This window comes from Eumetopias jubatus, unplaced genomic scaffold, assembly GCF_037043125.1.
Source record: "Eumetopias jubatus isolate StellerSeaLion01/CBP00866 unplaced genomic scaffold, mEumJub1_p1.0 scaffold_8, whole genome shotgun sequence".
NCBI classification, from domain to species: Eukaryota; Metazoa; Chordata; class Mammalia; order Carnivora; family Otariidae; genus Eumetopias; species Eumetopias jubatus.
In genome coordinates, this window is record NW_028274814.1 from 76509822 (window position 1) to 76529416 (window position 19595).

The window sequence follows — 19595 nt, forward strand, 5'->3', positions numbered from 1 at the left end:
AGCATCTCCTCCTGATAGACTCGGAGGGACCTTATTTATTCATTAGAACATTTCCTTGTTTTTCCGTTTTTTCATAACATGTGAATTTGTTTTTACATTTTATTACAACCATTCCGGATTTAAAAACAAAGATGCTAAACAGAGTGTGACAGTGTGAGACAAAGTGTGACCTATCTGCCATTGTGTACTAAAGCGAAGAAGTTATATTTTTACTCTTGCTTAAAGGTTTACCTAAAGTTTACTCTTTCTCCAAAGGCAGTTTACAATGTGTGCATCCTATCTTATCAAAGTATTTATTCCATTTCTATATGTCTCTTGTCCTTGCTCCACAGACACCACGGAGGATTACTCCTCTTAATCTATAACCAGAGGCAGACAGATGATGCTTGCACACTTTTTTCCTTTATTCTTATACTATTTGTTCATGTCTTCATTAACAACTCCATTGTAAGGAATGGGGGGAGTAGGGGTAAGGAAGTTAATCCTACACCAGGGGCTTGCCTCGAGGGGCATACCAAAGGTGGCCTCCTATTGTGTATACAACATAGGGAGGTCCTTGTACTGCGGGAATGACATGAGATTTGCCTTTCCTAGAATTCTGATGTTTCAGAGGTGCCTGAGGAATCTTATCAATAGGAATTTTTACTGGGCCTGGATCCAACAGCTCCCTTACAGATGGGAGGACATTGGGTATTTTTACTTCTTGGCCCATTGTCAGCCTTTTTGGAATCAGTTTCATTATGATTGCTTGCACAGGCATAACTAAATTTACAAATCATTTTATCATGAAACCCCAGAAAAAATCCCATGATTATAAAGATTGCCGCAAATAAAATGAAAGGAAGTAGCAGGAGCCAGCTGTGGAGTCTCCCGATTTTTCAGGATTGTCCCTCATACTTGGACTTTGTCAAACAGCATGAGTAGCTTGGCTCGCAGCACAAGAGGGCAAGGGGACCCCAGTCCTAAGTGCCCTGAGCACTCCGTCAAGGTGACAGTCATTCAGGCTTGCTCCAGGCCTCAGTTCCACCCTCTGCAATGGGAAGACAATGATTAGAGCTTGCCTGATTTTATAAGCGGGGTCTGTTGCAAGATTCTAAGTGTAAAATCGTCTACATGCATCAGTGTTCATTATCATTTAGGGGAAGTTTGGCGGGTAAGAAAGCAAGCCAGCTCACTGAGCCATGGAACACAAAATGGGACCAAAAGACAGCAATACTGTCTCCATATAGTGTAGTAAGTTCTTAGAAGAAAATCGGTAGAAAAATCTGCTTTTTGGTCTCAAACAATTTTATTTTAAATTCAAAGAGGATAAGCAAGATTATCATCTGCATCATTCCAGCTCCTCTGTTCTCTGATTTTGGAATTCTGCTAATTCTGGTCATGCTTCCCTAGACCTCACAAGGCCTTTCACCCTCACAATGCACAGATGAGCTGGAACCTGGAGAGAGTTGAAACTCACTTCTAGAATCAAATAATGGCCAATTTTCAGCTATGTAACACACTACTCTTAACTGTAAAGTGCCAAAGCTATCCGTTGGGTTCTAGATGCAGCCTTGCCTTAAGACATGCAACGAGTGTATGAAAAATCATGGAAAAAATGCAAAATAACTTATTTATAAATAGAGATAGAGATAAGAAAATAAAAACAATGTGTAAGGGGTGGAATTCATGAGCCACACACTGAGTATTCAATGAAGTACCGTAAAACGACATTTCTCAAGAAAAGGCAGTTGGGTTGCTTTATAGGCCAATTTACCTAAATAGCACAGTATTTAAAAAACGAACAAAAACTAAGTGCAGAGGGAGTGTATTTCTGGACTGTTGTGGGGCCTATTACTCTTGTTATTTTAGACCATTAAATGGGATGGGGAAATGCTCGGTCCTAAAGTATTTTGAACATCATAGAAGGTCCACAGTTTGGGGAAGAACATTTTTAGAGCTTCATTTCCTCATTTTTCCTTTTTTCTGATGCTTTTCCTCTTCTCTTTCATCTTGGTATTTGTAGGGAAGGGGGTATTCCTCGGCCTTCCAAACCCAGGAAAACAAAGCAGAGCGCTCATCTAACCCACCGGAAGACCCCCCACCCCAAACGACGCCCTCCAGTTCCCTGCAGGTTTCCCGGGTTTCCCGTGGAACAGCAGAGGAGGATCAACAGGTCTCATGGGTCTGCCACTTTCTGAGCTTACTGGGGCCTGTAGTCCTCTGTGGCCATGTACTGGGCTGCTCCTCTTCCCACAGGGCCGTGGGAAGGTCAAGGGAAAGGATTTGAAAGCCTAATGTAAACTAAAGCAGCACAGGATTATTACTATGAAAAATTAATTAGAAAAGGGAGCAATCTTCTCATTTTCTTATTTCTCTTTTCTCACTTCCCCTTTCTCTGCCCTCCCCGCCCATCTTTCTCTCCTTCCCCACTCTGCTTTCTCAGCAGGGAACACACACAAGGTAGTAAGAGCCCAGGGTCTGAATTGTTAAAACAGAACAAAGTTTAAGAGCCAATATAAGCTACACCCAATTACTGAGCAATGTGAAATGAAAACCAGCTTAGCCCCAGATTCCAGGAAAATGCTACATTTTTGGGTTTACTTGCCACTTTGTGTTTTCACATGGGCCAGAGCCTTCAAGCTTTGGTCATTAGTCTTCCGCTTCCTAATGCAGAGAAGTAAATGCTGACTCGTGTCATTTGCCTCAGATACCACCGGAAATGGCATCTTCTCCCCAGCCACTGGCTCATGAACCCAGCAGCACCCAGACGTGAACTTACCTGCCTAGCAGTCGGGGCTCTGGGCTCTCCAACCTGGCCCTCTGATTGACAGCCGACAAAGGAATCTGTCGAGGAAAGAGATCTAGAGTCAACCGAGAGGTACACTTTTTAATCACCAGTTACTTTGATGAGTAAGTACTTTCCAGTTTTCCCATTTTATTTTAAGCATTAACTTCACATTTCTGAGCAGCCTTTCTTAGGATCCTCCTTTCTTGGGCACTTACTATAGAGTGGAATCACCATGCTAACGCCTTCACCCTACCCCCACTTAACTGCATAGCCCCAACGAGACAACAGTTATTTTGTAATGAGAAGGATTTGTGATTGATAAACTACTCTATCTCTAAAAATGTACAGTAAAGAGAGACAGACAGTTGTGAACAGGAGAAAGGATGTGAAGCATCTGTTGTCTGTGCAATCTTGTATGTTGTGGTTGACCACAAAGGCTTGGCATCAGCTCTGACTCCCAGCTCTGCTTTTTATAAAATAGATGACCTTGGGCGGATGACTCAATCTGCCAAACTTAATTTTTTGAATGTATAAAATGGAGAAAAAGAAAATACTGATGTCACAGGGTTCTTAAGAGGAACTAACAGAGAGCTAAAACATGTAACACACTGGTGACATGGATACTAAACATTACTGAATAACAAGGGAACTTAGCATTTCTAAATAATAAATGTAAGGCCTTCATTCAACTGGAAAGCTCTCTTAACTAGTAAAACCCATCCCTCAAACATGCTGAGGTGAGTTCAGACATTCCTTTCTCCAGCTGAGTTCCTCTCTTCTCAGACCTTGCCCCCCTTCTGGTTCCAAGCCATAGGGTTTGGAACTGGCGAAATCCTCAGTCCTGCTGCCAACGCACAGAGCAGTGGGAACGCAGGTCTTCCAGATCCTTCTACAACATAGTACGGGCAGGGAAAGGGCAGACAGAGACTGACTCTTAGAATCCCATTTTTATATTCAAAACCCATTTTTCCCCAGAGAAACACTATTGCACTTAGCATTCAGATACTACACTGTTAATAAGAATAACAGCAATAATAAAAGAATATCCATTTTAAGAGCTCTTTCGCATAATCTCTTTGGAGGAGCATCGGAAGCCATTTCTCCCATTTAAATGCTGAGGTAAGCATCTCCCACAGAGATGAAGTGAGCTCTGGAGGTGGTGAAACCCCAGCCTGCCGACTCAGCCTCATGTTCACATCACCCGTTCAGTTGGCTTTTGTGACCACTCCTGGAGACAGAATTTTCGGAATCCAACCTGTCCATCAGTTGAAAGCCACTTAGTCATTATCGGCTCCCCCTCACCCTTCCTTTTCATCCCTGGGAACTTTTTATTCAACCACCACTTAGAATCTGGAGTAGTCTGCAGAAGTCCAAAAAACGTTGAGGCACAAGCAGTGCTTTAGCACAGACCTGACCTCCCCACTGACCCATTAGGAGGAATAGTTAACTACCAGTGATGCAAGCCCAACTAAGTGAACTTCATCCCCACTCCGTTTCCTAGGGAAAAAACTTATAGCTGTGTACAAAACATGGCTTTGTTTTGTTTTTCAACAGAGAATGAAAAGGAAAACGATATGCAAATATTTTTTTTTCTAGATAAGACTATTTTTTCCTCTCCATCTCAACTAATATTTATAGCTGGGGTTAAAAGCTCAGGCTCTGGAGCCATATTTCCTCCTAAAGAAACAAAACAATATCTTAAGCTGGTCTCAGCCATCCGAAGATTCATTGGCAATGACAGGCCAGTTCTGCCATTTGCTAGCTGGACAGCCTTGGGTGATGTACATAACCTCTCCAAGCCTCTGTGTCCTTATCCATACAGCGGCGAATATAAGAGTTTCTACCTCACCAGGCTGTGCGCAGAGAGAAGGCCTGGCACATAGTGACTGCTCAGTGAATGCTAACCATTATGCAGAGGCACTAGGCCTTCTGCAAGGGGTGGAAGAAGGGGTGAGACCCACTTCTGCCATCCAGGACTAGGGTATACTGGGGTGGAACGGCGCATGGGCGCTTAATCATAGTACAAAATAGAACCAAGTGCTCACTCAGGGCAGCCATCAGAAGAAGCAGATTTTTCTGTCTGGGGGAGAAAAGGGAGACCTTCAGACAGACCTGCGTTTGAAACTGGATCTTAAGGCAGAAAAAGAATTTCCGTGGGTTAGGGAACCTTGATCCTGAACCACAGAGCAAACATAAAGAGGTGAGAAAAGCTCTCTGGGGACACAGGGGCTCCAAAATTCATTCACGGGTGTTTGGGAGCTGAACAGGAGGAAGGGTCATCTCCTAGGGTAAAAAACAAGTTTCTAAATACAAAATGTTGGGAGTTATGCTAGCATATGAAATGAAAGTGAAGACACGAAAGTCAAAACCCTGTACGATCACGTTTTAGGTGAGAAAACACAAAATAACAACCAGACGCTTTTAGAAGTCTTTCTTTTCTTTCTTTTTTTTTTTTTAGAAGTCTTTCAAAGTGAAGTCACACTTCCTTAAGATTTAAGAGTAATTTATGGAAAGTAAAAAAGTTCATCATAAAATCTAATAAAACAGAGGTAAAATTGGTCACTGTGCTCAGCTTCCCAAAATATATTGCAACATCCTCCTCCCTAAAGCATAGCCTCAAGAATTACATCTTATTTTTTAATGCCAAGAAATAGTTGAACTGTTCTCCATCCAGGCTATCATTCAAGGATTTTGAGGGAGGTTTTTAGGAATAATGGAAGCAGCCAGGGTCACGAACCATAAAAAAATGCCTTGATCCCAGCATTTCAGAAGCAGAGGTGATTTCCACCTGGTTATCCCCAACCCATGTTGCACCATAAATTACATAGCAGCTCTCAGAAAACGCACAGCAAGAATATGCGGCCGTCCCCACAGATGATCGATTTTTACCTTTAGGAAGATTGTCCAAAGGTCACAAGAGAATTATCTTAGGAATTCAGCCACAGTTTGATAGGATAAATGGGCGTCTAGAGAATTTGAAAGTGATAAGAGGCCCACACAGACGGTTTACTCCTTGCCCCCTCCCCCTTTTCATCCCCTGGGAACTTTATTCTAGTCACCTGAATACGCCTGGAGCTCAGGAGACAAGTTTGGGCGGGCTACATTTATTGAGCACTTAAAAATGTGGCAGACCTCACGCCAATGACTTTGTTCACGTAACCCTCACTTCCTAAGAAATTCATAGTACTATTCTAGTTTTGTTGATGAGGGTTCTGAAGTGCAAAAAAAAATTTACTTAAGCTGCCCGGGGTCGCAGAGGCAAGTCAGCGGCGGAACCGGATATAAACCCAGGGGGCTGACTCCAGGCCCCCCTCTGAGCCACTGGGCTTTACCACAATACAGGAGTCATCTGCATACAAATGGTGATTGATAAGAAGACCCGAATAATTTGTTTCCATCCAAAGTGGGACTTTTTTTGGTGTGTGGGTGTGTGTGGGGGGGGTGCCCTTAATAGTTGCGCTGGAAAAACTGGGGGTAAGCCAGAACCGTGTGGGGCAAACTGAGAAGTATGATCAGCGTATTGACTGATGCCGTGAGCGTGGATGGATTTACCCCGGGAAAGAAGGTTGAAGAAAAGACGAAAGGGGCCGATTAGTGGGTCCTGAGAGAGACCAACAGTTGGGGAATTGCCCGAGAAAGAGCAACTCAGACAGGATCGTGGGGGAGGTGAGCCGGGAGACAAGGGTGTCAGGCTCGGGCAGTTTTCCGAAGGGAGTCACCGGGGCGCCCCGGCCCCGAGGAGCTGGGAATGCGGCTGGGGTGATAAGGACCACGACCACGAGGTGGCCATTGACAGGGGCGGCCGGGAAGTCACTGGTGATTTCCTGACCAGTATTTCTCCCGTTTGGTGGAGTTGGAAGCCGCATTAAAGTAAAAGGAGTGAGTGGGAGGTGAGGACCCAGCCACAGGGCAGCGCAAACAACTCCTGTTGAAAGTGGCCTTGAAGGGGAAGCCAAAGATAGGACTGTCCTGGAGGTGGAGTCAAAGAAGTTTCCTTTCTTTTTTAAAGCAAGAAACTAGAATGTGTTTAGTGCTTAAAGGAAGGAACCAGCCAAAGGAGAGTGAAGAAAAAGTAGAATGCCTAATTATCCCCTCTCCCGGGGACATTCTGGAGCAAAGTTCCTGAGGAGGTGGAAGGGCGAGCCACCTGAGCTGAGGAGTTACCTTTACAGCCGAGGAGGTACGGCTCTGCCCCTGCGGGAGGGAGGAGAAGGGGACTGTGGACTGGAAGTTTCCATGGAGGGAACGGGAGCAAGCTGCCGTCTGCAGGCTTGGGTTTTCTCTGGAGTCCCAGCGGGGATGGGTGGTCGTGCCCGAGGCTTAAAGGTGCCTCATGCACGGCCCGCCGCGTACTAGGCCCTTGAAAGACATTGACGTGATCTCTTTCATTCATCTTCACTGCTGTTCAGCGAGGTAGGTGATCTTACCCCGTTTGGCACCAGAGGGAAACGGTGGCTCAGCACAGTGGGCAGTCAGCCCAAGAGCGCACAGCTGTTTGGGGTCAGAGTCCACGTCTGATTTCATTGGCTCCTGGAAAGGAAAGCCAGCTCACTGCCTTTCTGTTATCTGGCAGAGTCTTCGGGGAGTAATAGGTAGGGAGTTAGCGGATGTAGTTTAAATAATGATTTGAGACCAGAATGTGGAAGTTCGTCAAAGACTGTACATGATTGAAATCCTGTTTTTGTTTATATGAATTGCTTTGATTTTTTTTGTTGTTGTTGTTTACTTTTAGGAGATCCTTTTGTAAAACAAGAGTTGTTTTTTTTTTTAAGGGGCTATTTGAATAAAGGTTCCATAGTTTATCTTTCGTTTTTAGAGAAGTTACCTGCTATCAGGTATTATGAAGCCCCACTTCATTCGTAAAGGATGTCACCTGCGTTTCTTTCTAAAGTCCATAGGAACATTTCCTATTAGCCTATTGTTATGGGAAAAATACGCTCCCTTATGGATTTTTAAACTTGGTAATTTTCAGACTCTTCAAGTGTGTGAAATCCCTCCGTGGATATTTTATGGCGAAAGAATCACAGATTTAAGATGGTGGCCCCGTAGGGATGGTGATGATACAAGTTGATTAGTTCTGCAGGGATTCCTGCCTCCACGAGGAAAACTTGTGGTTAACATGGAACCCACTTTGAAACCCACTAGTTTCAGTTTTCCATTTACATCACGTGTGTTTGAGATGTTAGATGTGGTGAGGACTCACTGAAGAGCCAAGTTAGAAATATGGGCCATATGGTAGGGTTAGGTGATACAGGGTTGGAGTAGAGGAACCCTGACAGCCGTTGGTGGGTGTGTGAGTCAAATTTGCAGAATGACAACTCTCAGAGCCCCAGGTAGACACAGGTGTTCTCTAAATTTTTGCTGAATTAATTGATGGGCTGCAGAGCTGAGGCCTCTTTTAGAGGTGAGGTTATTTGGAGTGGGGGGGATTAGACTCAGACTTTCTCCTGGCTGATAGTTGCAAATAATTTGCATTATTTACCATAGCACCTCACAGTACTTGTATGTGTTTTTTAAAATTTACTCCTGAAACCACTTTTTAAAATAGTAGACCTGCATTCTTTCCCCCTTTTTTGTGTTCTGTAGAAGAGTGTGTTAACTGACTTGGCTCAGAGCAAAAGATTAATCTCTTGAGAACCAGCAAACCTCAGGCCATTCGTCAAGCTTTCCCAAAGAGAAGTTTGAATTGTTTTTCTTCTTTGAAAACTTTATATGGCCTGCAGTTTGATTTTTGACAAGTTTAAAGCCCACTTAGAAAACTAAGCAAATGCCAAGACCTTGAGGTGAATCCCTGAAAAATAATTGTATTTGTACAAGATGGTACAAATATCTAGTCCATTAAGTGTAAGGGGATCTTGGAAAGTTCAAAACATTAATTTGATTACCAAAATGCAGTTAGAAGGAAATGAACTATTTATATTCCCGGGATAATGTTGCATTAAGATGGTTAGTCTTATGCAAGAAACTTTTAAACTAGTTACAAGTACTTCCTACAACTAATCAAAACAACATCCTAATCATTAGTGACCGCCTCTGGCTTAAGACTTTACTGCAGGGTCTCTAGAGCAGCTGATCTATTTCTGTGTCTGTCTTCCTGTAACTAAAGATCAGTAAGAAAAGAAAAAACAAATTAACCTAATTTCTACAACACATTGATTAGTGAAAAGCAAATGTTACATGTTTGGTTTGTGATAGTTATACAGCAATTGTCAATGATTTATAAGTCATGGCTTATGGAGCTATTAATAAATTAATTACCCCCAAACAAAGAAATCTAAGCAAAATTCTTGAAAGTCATTTATTATAGTAGTAGCCATTAGTAATGCATGTTTCTGTCAGAGCTTTAGTCAAAGTCCAAATAGAAAGCATGGAACTAACTTAAAATTATGATTTCAGGAATCATCGTGAAACTTTTTTTTTTTTTTAAAGGTGTTAATTTGAGGTTGGAATCACAGATTGCAAGGATCACTGGTATACTTCCTCCCTCCCTCTTGACTCCTCCAGCTGGCTTTGGCGCTTCATTTGCATACATCCTTCATAGCTGCTAGCACCTTCTTTAGTGTTTGCCTCTTACTGTCCATTTCCTTGCTGCAGCTCTTGAGAGAAGAGACTGCCTTTTTTATACGTAGTCCTTCCACCTAGTACAGTATCGGGTTCGCAATGATCTTTCCTGAATGAGTGGATGAGTTACTCTTATCTATAAAATAGCTACCAAAACAAATAGGTGAGTTGAGCAAATTTGAAGCAAAAAAAGAAGACTAGGTTCAAAAGACCAGTAATCTGTTTTCAAATCCCCCTTTTGTTTCATTTTTTGGAAATCAAAAGAGCTTTGAAAATGGAACTTACCAACGTTTCTTTTAGATTTAGCTCTCAATTATTCTTCATTTACCATCCGCCCCGCCCCCCCCCAAAAAAAGTCACTTTGTTTTTAAGTGCTTGGTATCTTAGCTTAAAGAATTCTTTCCCAGGGTGATAGTCCTGCGGGGGGGGGGGGGGGGGGGGGTTCTGATTTGTTGATCCTGTTACAGTCATGGTGCACTTTATCAAGAATTTCATGAATTTCCTTTCAGTTTAACTTCTGACTAGAGTGTTCTTTCCAGTCATTTCCTCCTCCCTTCTTTTCCACAGTCTGATCTGCTCTCCTGTTCCACCTCAGAAGAACAGTGAGAAATTTTTACCCAGTTTTGACTCTGAGCTCTTGGAGCAGCATCTGGGTGGGTTAAGTTCACTGGTGGGGGGATACAGGGCAGCCAGGATTCCTCAAACACTGGGAGTCTGCAGAATTGTATTTTGGTTATTCTAAAATTCAGGTCACTTATTTTTTGCGCGTCTCTTGGTAGAGATGAAGGTATGGGATGAAATATGTATACTGTCACTCACAGGCCCCCGCTCCCCGCCCCCAGTACACATAAACCACCTCTCCTGGGCAGGCAGAGGAAATGGTTGCCTGCCTGCCACACACCAAAGCACTCTTCTATCTTGTCTTCAAATATCTCCCAGACAGGAGCCAAGATTTTCAATTCAGACCAGCCTGCAGGGCATTCTGCTATAAAGGATGTCTCTGCTGTAAAGGATGTCTCCCTACAGAGACAGACTTTGGCGTCGGTGGTTTTAAATTTTAGCTCCATCACATCGATATCCTTCTCTATAAAATGGAAATAATAAAGATTGTCTCATAAATAGGATTACCTTTGTAAAGCAACTGGCATCCAGTAGCCATTCAACAAACATTAGTTTTGCTTTATTCAAAATCTTTCACTCGGATCATCTCATGTGATCATCACAGAACCCTGCTAGACAAGTGGGGCGCAAACATTGTAAATCCTCCTCCCCCTTTTATAGATGATTAACCTGGTGTTTTGAAACTTGCTCAGTAATTATGATAACTAAGCCTTATCCATGCTTATTACTTGCCAGGCATTGTTCTAACCATTTTACGTTTAGTCCTCACGTGAAATCTGTGAAGTGGGCACTCAAAGTCCCATTTTACAGATGAGGAAAATTGAGGCAGAGAAAGGCTAAGTAAGTGGCAAGTAGAGCTGGCAAATAGAATAGTTGGGGTTCACACCCAAGTAGTATTGCTCCAAAAGCAGTGCTCTTCACGGGTATACTTCAGTGCCTCTGTTTCCCACAGCTTTTAAGTAGTGGATTGGACTCCCACCTGTGAGTCCCAGTCTAGAGCACTTCACACCCAGAGAAGGAACGCACTGGGCCCAGCAAAGAAAGTACCCTGCCTGGAGAGCCACCAGGTTATTGGATCTGCCCACCCACCGCAGGGAGAGAACTCTAATGGAAGGGGACGGTGTTCAATATCATATAGGGGACGAGACCCACGATGGGAGCAGAGTGCCAGCCCAGAGAGCATCATGAGAAACTCTGGGAGGAGGTTTCCCCCTTCACTTTGTATTTTGGAGCCTGGGGTCTAGGGCAGGGGGGTACTGTTTGTTCACAAAGACCCTGAAAGTCTGCAGCACCTGTTCCTTCTATGTTCATGGCACTTAGCACTCTATCTGCTCCTGAAGGGCACGACCAGGTTTTACTTATTTTTATATCCCCTCGGGGGGGGGGGGGCACTGAGTAGACACTTAACAAGTGTGAGAAATGATTGCAAACAAAGGAACGTGCCTGAGCTCCAAGGGGATTTGGAGTTTGCTTAAGGTTTTATTTTGTTGTACCACGATGAGCTCTATCTTTTTTTCTCATAACAAAATCATGTAAATGAAGATTCTTTGGGGAAAAATAAGTCACTATTTTCAAGTGTTCTCTTAGGGCAACTCTTACAGACTACCCATTTTCGTGTTTTTATTTTTGTACTTGTACGTGTTTAAAACCACAAAGAGCATAGCTTTTCAAAACTGTGTAATTTAATAATAGCTATCCATCCACCCCTATTAAAATGCTTACTGATGCATAAAAGCCTACGAATATCAAGCCACAATGGATTCTATTGGCTTCTAAGTGTATGAAGTGGATGCCGTGTTCCTCCCCATCTGAGATCTGTTGGTGATACTGAAGTGTGTTGTTACCTTTTGTTCATTAATGGATATGGTTGTAAGTGACAGCTTTAAAATAAACTGAAGTTTTGAAGATGAGTGTCACAACTCTTGACGTTTTATGCAATGTGCTCAGGAGGAAAAATTTTGCCTCTACCCTGTTAGGTTCAGTGTCTGGGGCCCTGTGAATTAAACAAAGACAAGTTAAAAGGAGAAATAGCACACAATTTTTATTAATATTTATGTGCACGGGAGTTCACAGAATAGAAACTCAAAAAAGCAGATTCAGGGGCATAATTATATATCATCTTAATAAAGGAAAAGGGCTTTGGGTTTCATGGGATGATGAAATGTGGGGACAACTCGGAAATATATGAGGGTGCTAATGGAAAATCGGGGCTCTTTTAGTAAAGTTGGTTTATGCAAACTCATCTTGGTGTTGACAGCTCCCTGTCTTCTTCCTTGACTCTTCTCTTCCTGGTGGGCGAAGGAGCCCCTGCCTCAAAGGGAAATTTATACACTGCTTTTAGGCCGGGAACTCTTCCTGTGTCTATTGATTCTTGGTTGCCTTCAGCTCAAAATGATCCTTATGCCAAAATGGCATATTTGGGGATGGCATATTCTGATCGTCTTCCTATGGAAAGCAAAGAATATTACAGCTATAACATGTGAATTATTTCCAGTGTTATTGCCCTTTTTCACAAGTCCTGTTCATGACCCGAGTTGAAGGCAGATGCTTAACTGACTGAGCCACCCAGGCACCCCATACTTTTCCTTTCTGTTGTTTGTTACATTTCACTGATTCTTTTTAAGTTATTAAAAGAAACATACAATTATATAAAGTATATTTACAAAAAAGGAGGGAAGGCAAGCCATCCATAATCCCACATTTCTCTTAAAAGCTATGTTTTTGCATATTTTCTTTCCGTGTTATCTTATTTCCTATAGTTTCAGCGACATAGGGCTCACATGTGACATGTAACTTCTTCAATTTAACATATCGCAGCATTCTGGGCGTTCTTGCTCACTCACAGTCCTCATTGTTAAGCAGCTGCAAAGTCGGCCTCCCCGTTCTCCAGGGGTCAGACACCTGAGCTGCCTTCCCAGGGCCGGTTTCTCCCCCAGCCAGGGGAGGGCCTGTGGAGTTGGCCGCTTCTGACCTGGTGGAACTTGGGCCTCCCAAGAGCCACGGGGCAGGGGTTCACAGGTCAAGGTGAGGCCCGGCCAAGCAGGGCTTATGGCTCCGACTCCCTTCTTGCTCTCTTCCCACTCCCGGGCTTAAGGGCGTGGACTTCCCAGGCCAACCCTCCGTCCCCTTCCCCGAGGCTTGCCCACACCGAGAGCCTTCCGGGGAGGGGAGGGTGGGGGGTCGCTCCCAGCCACTCTCTCCTTCCGTCCTAGCAGTCTGAAGACCTGCCACGTGTAAAGGAAAAAACTAGGCCGCGCACCCTGGGCGTCATGATCCACCTGCAGGCCTCCGAAGTGCAGCAGCTGCTCCACAACAAGTTCGTGGTCATCCTGGGAGACTCCATCCAGAGGGCCGTGTACAAGGACCTGGTGCTCCTGCTGCAGAAGGACTGCCTGCTCACTACCAACCAGCTCAAGGCCAAGGGGGAGGAGACCTTCGAAAAGGACAAGCTGGTGGATGGAGGCCAGATGGGCCCCATGCACAATGGCGTCCAGTACCGGGAGGTCCGCCAGTTCTGCGACGACCACCACCTGGTGCGCTTCTACTTCCTCACACGCGTGTACTCCCCCTACCTGGAGGCCATCCTGCAAGAGCTGCAGTCCAGCGAGCACGGCCTCCCGGATGTGATCATCATGAACTCCTGCCTCTGGGACCTCTCCAGGTACGGCCCGGACTCCTGGCAGAGCTACCTGAAGAACCTGGAGAGCCTGTTCGGGCTCCTGGGCCAGGTGCTGCCCGAGTCGTGCCTCCTGGTGTGGAACACAGCCATGCCCGTGGGCAAGCAGATCACAGCGGGCTTCCTGCAGCACAAGCAGCAGCCCGGGGATGACTCCCTAAGAGGCCAAGTCATCGAAGCCAACTTCCACAGCTCTACCGAGGCGAAGAAACACGGCTTCGACGTGCTGGACTTGCACTTCCACTTCCGCCACGCGGAGCAGCACCTGCAGCGCGACGGCGTGCACTGGGACGAGCGCGCGCACCGCCACCTCTCGCAGCTGCTGCTGGCGCACGTGGCCGACGCCTGGGGCGTGGAGCTGCCTCGGCGCGACCGCGTGGCCCGGTGGATCCGGGGAGGACCCGGCGTGGCAGGTGAGAGGCCGGGGCAGGCCAGCAGAGATCCGCGGGCCTTGCCGCCTCCCAGGGGCAGCCCCCTCCTCCCGAGTCCCCCTCTGCCCCCGCCTCCCCGCCTGCCCTTGCCCCCACATCCTCATCCCTATCCCTTTCAGCAGGCGATGCCGCGGGTCCTGTGCTATCCCCAACATACGTATTTTTCCTCAGACCATTCTTTCCGGTCGGATCAGTTCTCTTCCAACTACTTCCATTCAGATGTCCCCTCCCCTACCCAGACAGGATTTGCCTTTGAAGATGACTTTATGATTGACCCTCAGCCCCCCGTGCTCCCTTTCCCGGTGCCCTATCTGCGAGCCCCTGTGGTCCATAGGGGTTTCCCCCGGTACTCGCCTCGCGGCCCCTATGGGCCCTGGGGCCGGCAGCCGAGATCTCCCAGGAGACCGGCCCATTCCCGCCCACAGCCAAGGCCTCAATAGACCCTCCTCCTGTTCGTGGACGGGACAGATCCTCTGACTATCCCGAAACCGACTGACCTTGTTAACTTAAGCCTTTGGTCCGTGCTTGGACTTCTTTTCGTTCACTGCTGTCACCGATAATGGCAGGGAAGGGCAATCCCCTCCATTTTTGTCGGCTCTGGCCTCTTTCCCTATTCTCTGGGGGTGACCAAGCATTTTTCCCGCTTGGTCATTTTTCCCGCTTGGTCATTTTTCCCGCCTCCCCACCTCCCCACCCCCTATCCTGTCTTTTTTGTAAACAGAAAATGGAAATAAAGAAGTTGTTTCAGGAAAGTAGTTGTGGGGTTTGGGTGTGTCTATATTTAATGGTGCCTCTCCCTTCCATTAAGAAGACAAAGCAAGGATAGTATCTGCTGTTTATGGAATCTACTTGATAAACTACTCGAAGTGGAATTTGTCTAACATCGTTCTGAAGTCCTCCATAAGATGGACCTGAGTCCTTACCAGTAAACAGAAGAGCTTTAACTTTTTGCGATCATATTTTCCAGAGATTCTCAGAGTCATCGGATTTTAAAACTGGGAAAGCTAAATAAATACTATTTAATTAACACAAACAAGGAAACAAGTTAAGAGAGGTGAGTGACTTGTCCTAGGTCGCACAAAAATCCCTCTTCCACTAGTCTTTCCTAGTTTTACTAGTTTCTGACTGACATGAACTTTCAAACCATGGGGACCGATTGATACCACAGCAATGTCACATCAAGAAGGACAGTTTACCAAACATGGTCTTTCTAAGAAAATGATGGTGAAAACAGCCATAGCTCCATAACTCCAGAAGCTCACTGGTTAGATGTGCAATGTATGTAAAGTAACGTGCATGGCATGCTCGTGATTTTGTGATTTCTTGGAATAGTCTTGAGTTTTGGACTTGAGAAAATTAGAATAAAGTAAGTTGCACTCAGTGATGGTGTCTATCACCATTACAGAATGAAACTACTGGTCAGAAGGGACCACCCAGGGCACAGCTCTGACAGACAGCCATGGCCATCTCTTTGCTGTTTTATGGAAATGTTAACATCAGGAAGACTTTCTATGCTAGGGTCTTTATCACCCTAGACTTGTGAAATGTTAACACTTGTATAAAATCGTCAAAACAGGACATGACTAACGTCTGAATGATAGATTATTTTGTTGGATTGATTTAACTGGTTTGTAAGTGCTCGGTTGGACCATTCCTGAAGTTGACAGTAAGTGTCAGGAAATGTTATTCTGTAAAAAATGAAATTCATGAAATCACAAAAAAATAGATGAGCTCAGCTCTCTATAGGGGAAATACACAGCAGCTTTTAATATAAAAAACCATAAAATTTGTGAAGAATAAGACCATCTTAACCGTGTCTCATATCCTACTGCAATGGATAGCATTTAGTACTGAATAATGTTTCTTGAATGAATCTGTGAGTGAATGAAGAGGTTGTGTACAAGGGTTCTTGGTGACACTGTGACCCAAGTCTCTGAGGAGATACTATATATACATGGACGTTGAATCATTGTAGCATATCTGAAGGAATATTGCTGAAACAGCTGGATGACAACCATCAAGGACTCAAGAAAGGTGGTAACTGCAAGGCAGAATTTGCCAGAATGTCCCAGCAAAGTCAGGAGAGAGAGCACCTGTCTAACTAATGTCAATGTTCTGATCCCAGGTAGGAGGTGAATGCACCAGGCTGTGAGATTTGGTAACATCAGCCCTCAAGATAAACCCGTTGCCTCTTTCTGACTTTACGTGTCCCAAGCAAGACAGAGCAGTGCTTAGGGCCTGATCTGAGTAAGTGGACTCTAGTATTTATATTTTCATGAATCAACCAATAAATCAGTGGTGTGATTTATGAGTTAGGCTAGTGTGTATTATTCCTCTTTAATCTGATCACACCAGGTGAGGCAAGGAAAATGAGTTCTTGGAGATACAGTACTGAGGACCAGACACTGAATGAGAAATCCACTGTCTTATATTAGGGATTAAATTGCACCAATCACTTAATGTAATGGTCCTGTTTCTTTCAGATGGGGAGGGATGCAGGTAGACTCAGACAGGGACAGTCTTTTCCTGCGCAGGTGTATTACTGTCCTAGGGCTACTGTAACGATTACCACAAACTTGGTGACTTAACACATTCTCTTAGCAGTTCTGGAGCTCAAAAGTCCAAAATCCACTACCCCCAAGCAAAATCTGCATGGGGTCTCCTGCTGTCCTACGTGATCAGGCTTCTGCCTGCCCCTACAATGCCATCTGGAACTTTCTTCATTGATCTCTATGCTTTCGGCCACACTGGGCTTCTTTCTCTTCATACACAACCTGCCAACCCCTTCCATAACTTGGGTCTTTGTGTTCGCTATTCCTTTTGCCTAGAATGTTCCACATCCCCTACTCCCTGTTTCTTTGGATATCTCACTTTTCTCCTTCCATCCCCACTTCTCAAGTGCCCCCCTGAAAGGCCTTTTAGGATCATTTCAGCTACAAGTACTGTTCTGATCTATCACAGCACGCATTCTTTCCTTGTATTGCTTATCCCCCTCGTTCGTGGCTCCAGTAGTTGCCTTTTAGCCCCTCCCACTAGGAAGTAAGCTCCGTAAGTGTTCATTGTTGAATTCCCAATGTCTCAGCACAGTGCTTGGCAAGGAAGGTGTCCAAGTATATTTACTTCAGATAAATGTTCAAGAACATAATTCACGTTGTGTACTCACAAAAACATAATTTATATTAAAACTGAGCTATATTCGATCACTTTTCTTTAGAAAATGTCTCTAGACTTCTCTCATAACTTGATCTAAGTCATTCAGGGTGGCTAACCGCCCCCCCCCCGCCCCGAGCCTCTTTACCCCCATAGGATTAGCCTGATAGCACCTTCAGTGCTAATTTCATACATATCCTGGCCTTTTATCATCCAGCCCTGAGCTTTCTTTGCCCATTTTTACTATTGCTACCTTGCTCCTTTAAGTCAGGAAACCTAGCAATGCAATCAAGCTCTTGTCTGGTAAAAAGAGCCTAAATTATTCAACAGTTATGAGAGAAATGATTGCTTTATTGTTAAGACATACAACACAGGGTTCATTCCACCTCTTCTCCAGCCTCAAGAAATGATAGCGCTCAAAGCTTTTTTCACTTGACTCTTCTGGAAAAAGAAAATTAAAAAGGGGTAAAATTAATGATTAAATTAACATTATCCAAGCAGCATATGATTCTCACCTTATTCTAGAATAAGGTATACTGTTATGTCAAAGGCCAAAACTTCAAAAGCTGTACCTTATTTTTCCCTAAGCACAAACAAAGTAAGGCCCAGCATTTGAAAACAGAATCATCCATCTGGCCATAAGATGGGGATCAGCCACCCCACCACCACCCCGGTCAGCTGCAGAGCTCTTGTTCACAGGGCCCCTGCATTGCATAACGCCTGGACCCAATGTTCATGTTATTTCCTTGAGTTGGTCACAGCGGTGGTTCCATCTCTGACAGCTTTTCATTCATGAATTCTGCAACGGTAAGTTATTTTGAAAATTTTGGTCTTTAAGGCTCATATTGAAAGGATTTGCCATTATTTTAAACAATTTTACGCTTGTTTTTATTTTTTTTAATTTTTTATTGTTATGTTAATCACCATACATTACATCATTAGTTTTGGATGTAGTGTTCCATGATTCATTGTTTGTGCATGACACCCAGTGCTCCATGCAGAACGTGCCCTCTTTAAAACCCATCCCCCTACCCCCTCCCCTCTAGAACCCTCAGTTTGTTTTCCAGAGTCCATCGTCTCCCCCTCCGATTTCCCCGCCTTCATTCTTCTCCTCCTGCCATCTTCTTTTTTTTTTTCTTAACATATATTGCATTATTTGTTTCAGAGGTGCAGATCTGTGATTCAATAGTCTTGCACAATTCACAGCACTCGCCATAGCACATACCCTCCTCAATGTCTATCACCCAGCCACCCCATCCCTCCCACCCCCCCCACCACTCCAGCAACCCTCAGTTTGTTTCCTGAGATTAAGAATTCCTCATATCAGTGAGGTCATATGATACACGTCTTTCTCTGATTGACTTATTTCACTCAGCATAACACCCTCCAGTTCCATCCACGTCATTGCAAATGGCAAGATCTCCTTCCTTTTGATGGCTTTATGCTTGTTTTTAAAACTCTAGAAACAATATCTCATTCCTACCACATCAAAAAAAGGCCTCTTATCACTGCTTCCTTAATGCATAGATAACAGTTTTTCCACAAGATTTTACCCATTAAGCTTTAAAGAAAGAGTTCCTAGAACATGTCTCTGAGCCATCATCTGTACATGAAATCAACAGGCAAGGATACTTGGGAGGATTTGTTCTATAATTGCCCCCATGTGGAAATTCACAATGACTCTTAATGGATTAGAGGCTCTGAGAAATTCTGCATGAAATGAACTTGATTAAACATGGTTAGCCTAGTGTTTTCCAGATTTATTGAGCCACAGACCATTTTCATATGCATTGTCTCTTAAAAACATGTTTTGGGAAATATCGTTCTAGAGAATGCTACGTAAAATCGTTGGTGTAAGTGAAAAGAAGGCTTGTTAGCGTCATTTTATATATGAAGCTCTTTTTCAGCGGAGCATTATAATCTGTGCCCAAGTATGGGCTAATATTCATTAGGTAAGCCTGGGACAAGTCTGAGATTGTTTAGTTAACCGAAGTAGGATGAAATGGACTAGGCAGGAATGATGGCTCTCTTCTTGCTCTAAGATGGGAGGTTGGAGGGGGAGAATGGGACTGTGTGGCCAGTCCAGCCTGCAGAGCAAGGCGTATCAGGGGAGGTGACAGTCATTCCACACAGCACCTTCTGTCAGCACTTAATAACACTCTTAGGAGCAGGCCCCAAGTCTCTAAGAAGGGACCTATCTTGGAAGAATGAGAGCACCCACTGAAGCTGCTATGGCAGAGCCAGACATGTGGTCTGTGACGTCTGTGACCCTGAGCAGGTCCCCTCCATCATGCTGCAGTGATGCCCTCAGACCTGGAGGGTACCTGGCTTCTCTTCACTTCCCACTCTCATGTCTACGTCGCATGGACTCATTTTTGATACTATA

General features: G+C 44.5%; 1 protein-coding gene and 2 long non-coding RNA genes across 13 annotated transcripts in view; 1 reads left to right on the forward strand and 2 right to left on the reverse strand.

Annotated features, from left to right (window-relative positions):
* Positions 1 to 7355, reverse strand: LOC148163737 (uncharacterized). Its single transcript, XR_015768845.1, has 3 exons — positions 6935 to 7355; positions 2762 to 2826; positions 1 to 1030 (listed from the first exon to the last, which is right to left on the reverse strand). It is a non-coding gene; the product is annotated as an uncharacterized LOC148163737 (long non-coding RNA).
* The window catches only part of PCED1B (PC-esterase domain containing 1B), a 21803-nt gene continuing 4913 nt past the window's right edge, over positions 2706 to 19595 (forward strand). Inside the window, exons 1-3 of one of the 9 annotated variants that reach the window (XM_028123082.2) lie at positions 6110 to 6436; positions 6780 to 6950; positions 13165 to 14814. In XM_028123082.2, coding sequence (XP_027978883.1) covers positions 13222 to 14499 — 1278 coding nt within the window. In that variant the 5' untranslated portion in view covers positions 6110 to 6436; positions 6780 to 6950; positions 13165 to 13221 and the 3' untranslated portion in view covers positions 14500 to 14814. The other 8 variants (XM_028123081.2, XM_028123085.2, XM_028123084.2 and 5 more) reach the window with 8 other exon arrangements.
* Positions 11968 to 19595, reverse strand: part of LOC114224049 (uncharacterized) — a 21880-nt gene continuing 14252 nt past the window's right edge. For 2 of the 3 annotated variants that reach the window (XR_003612305.2, XR_003612308.2), the window contains one exon: positions 17540 to 17650. This is a non-coding gene — a long non-coding RNA (uncharacterized LOC114224049). Of the gene's footprint in view, positions 12398 to 17539; positions 17651 to 19595 lie in introns of those variants that run through there. The other variant, XR_003612306.2, reaches the window with a different exon arrangement.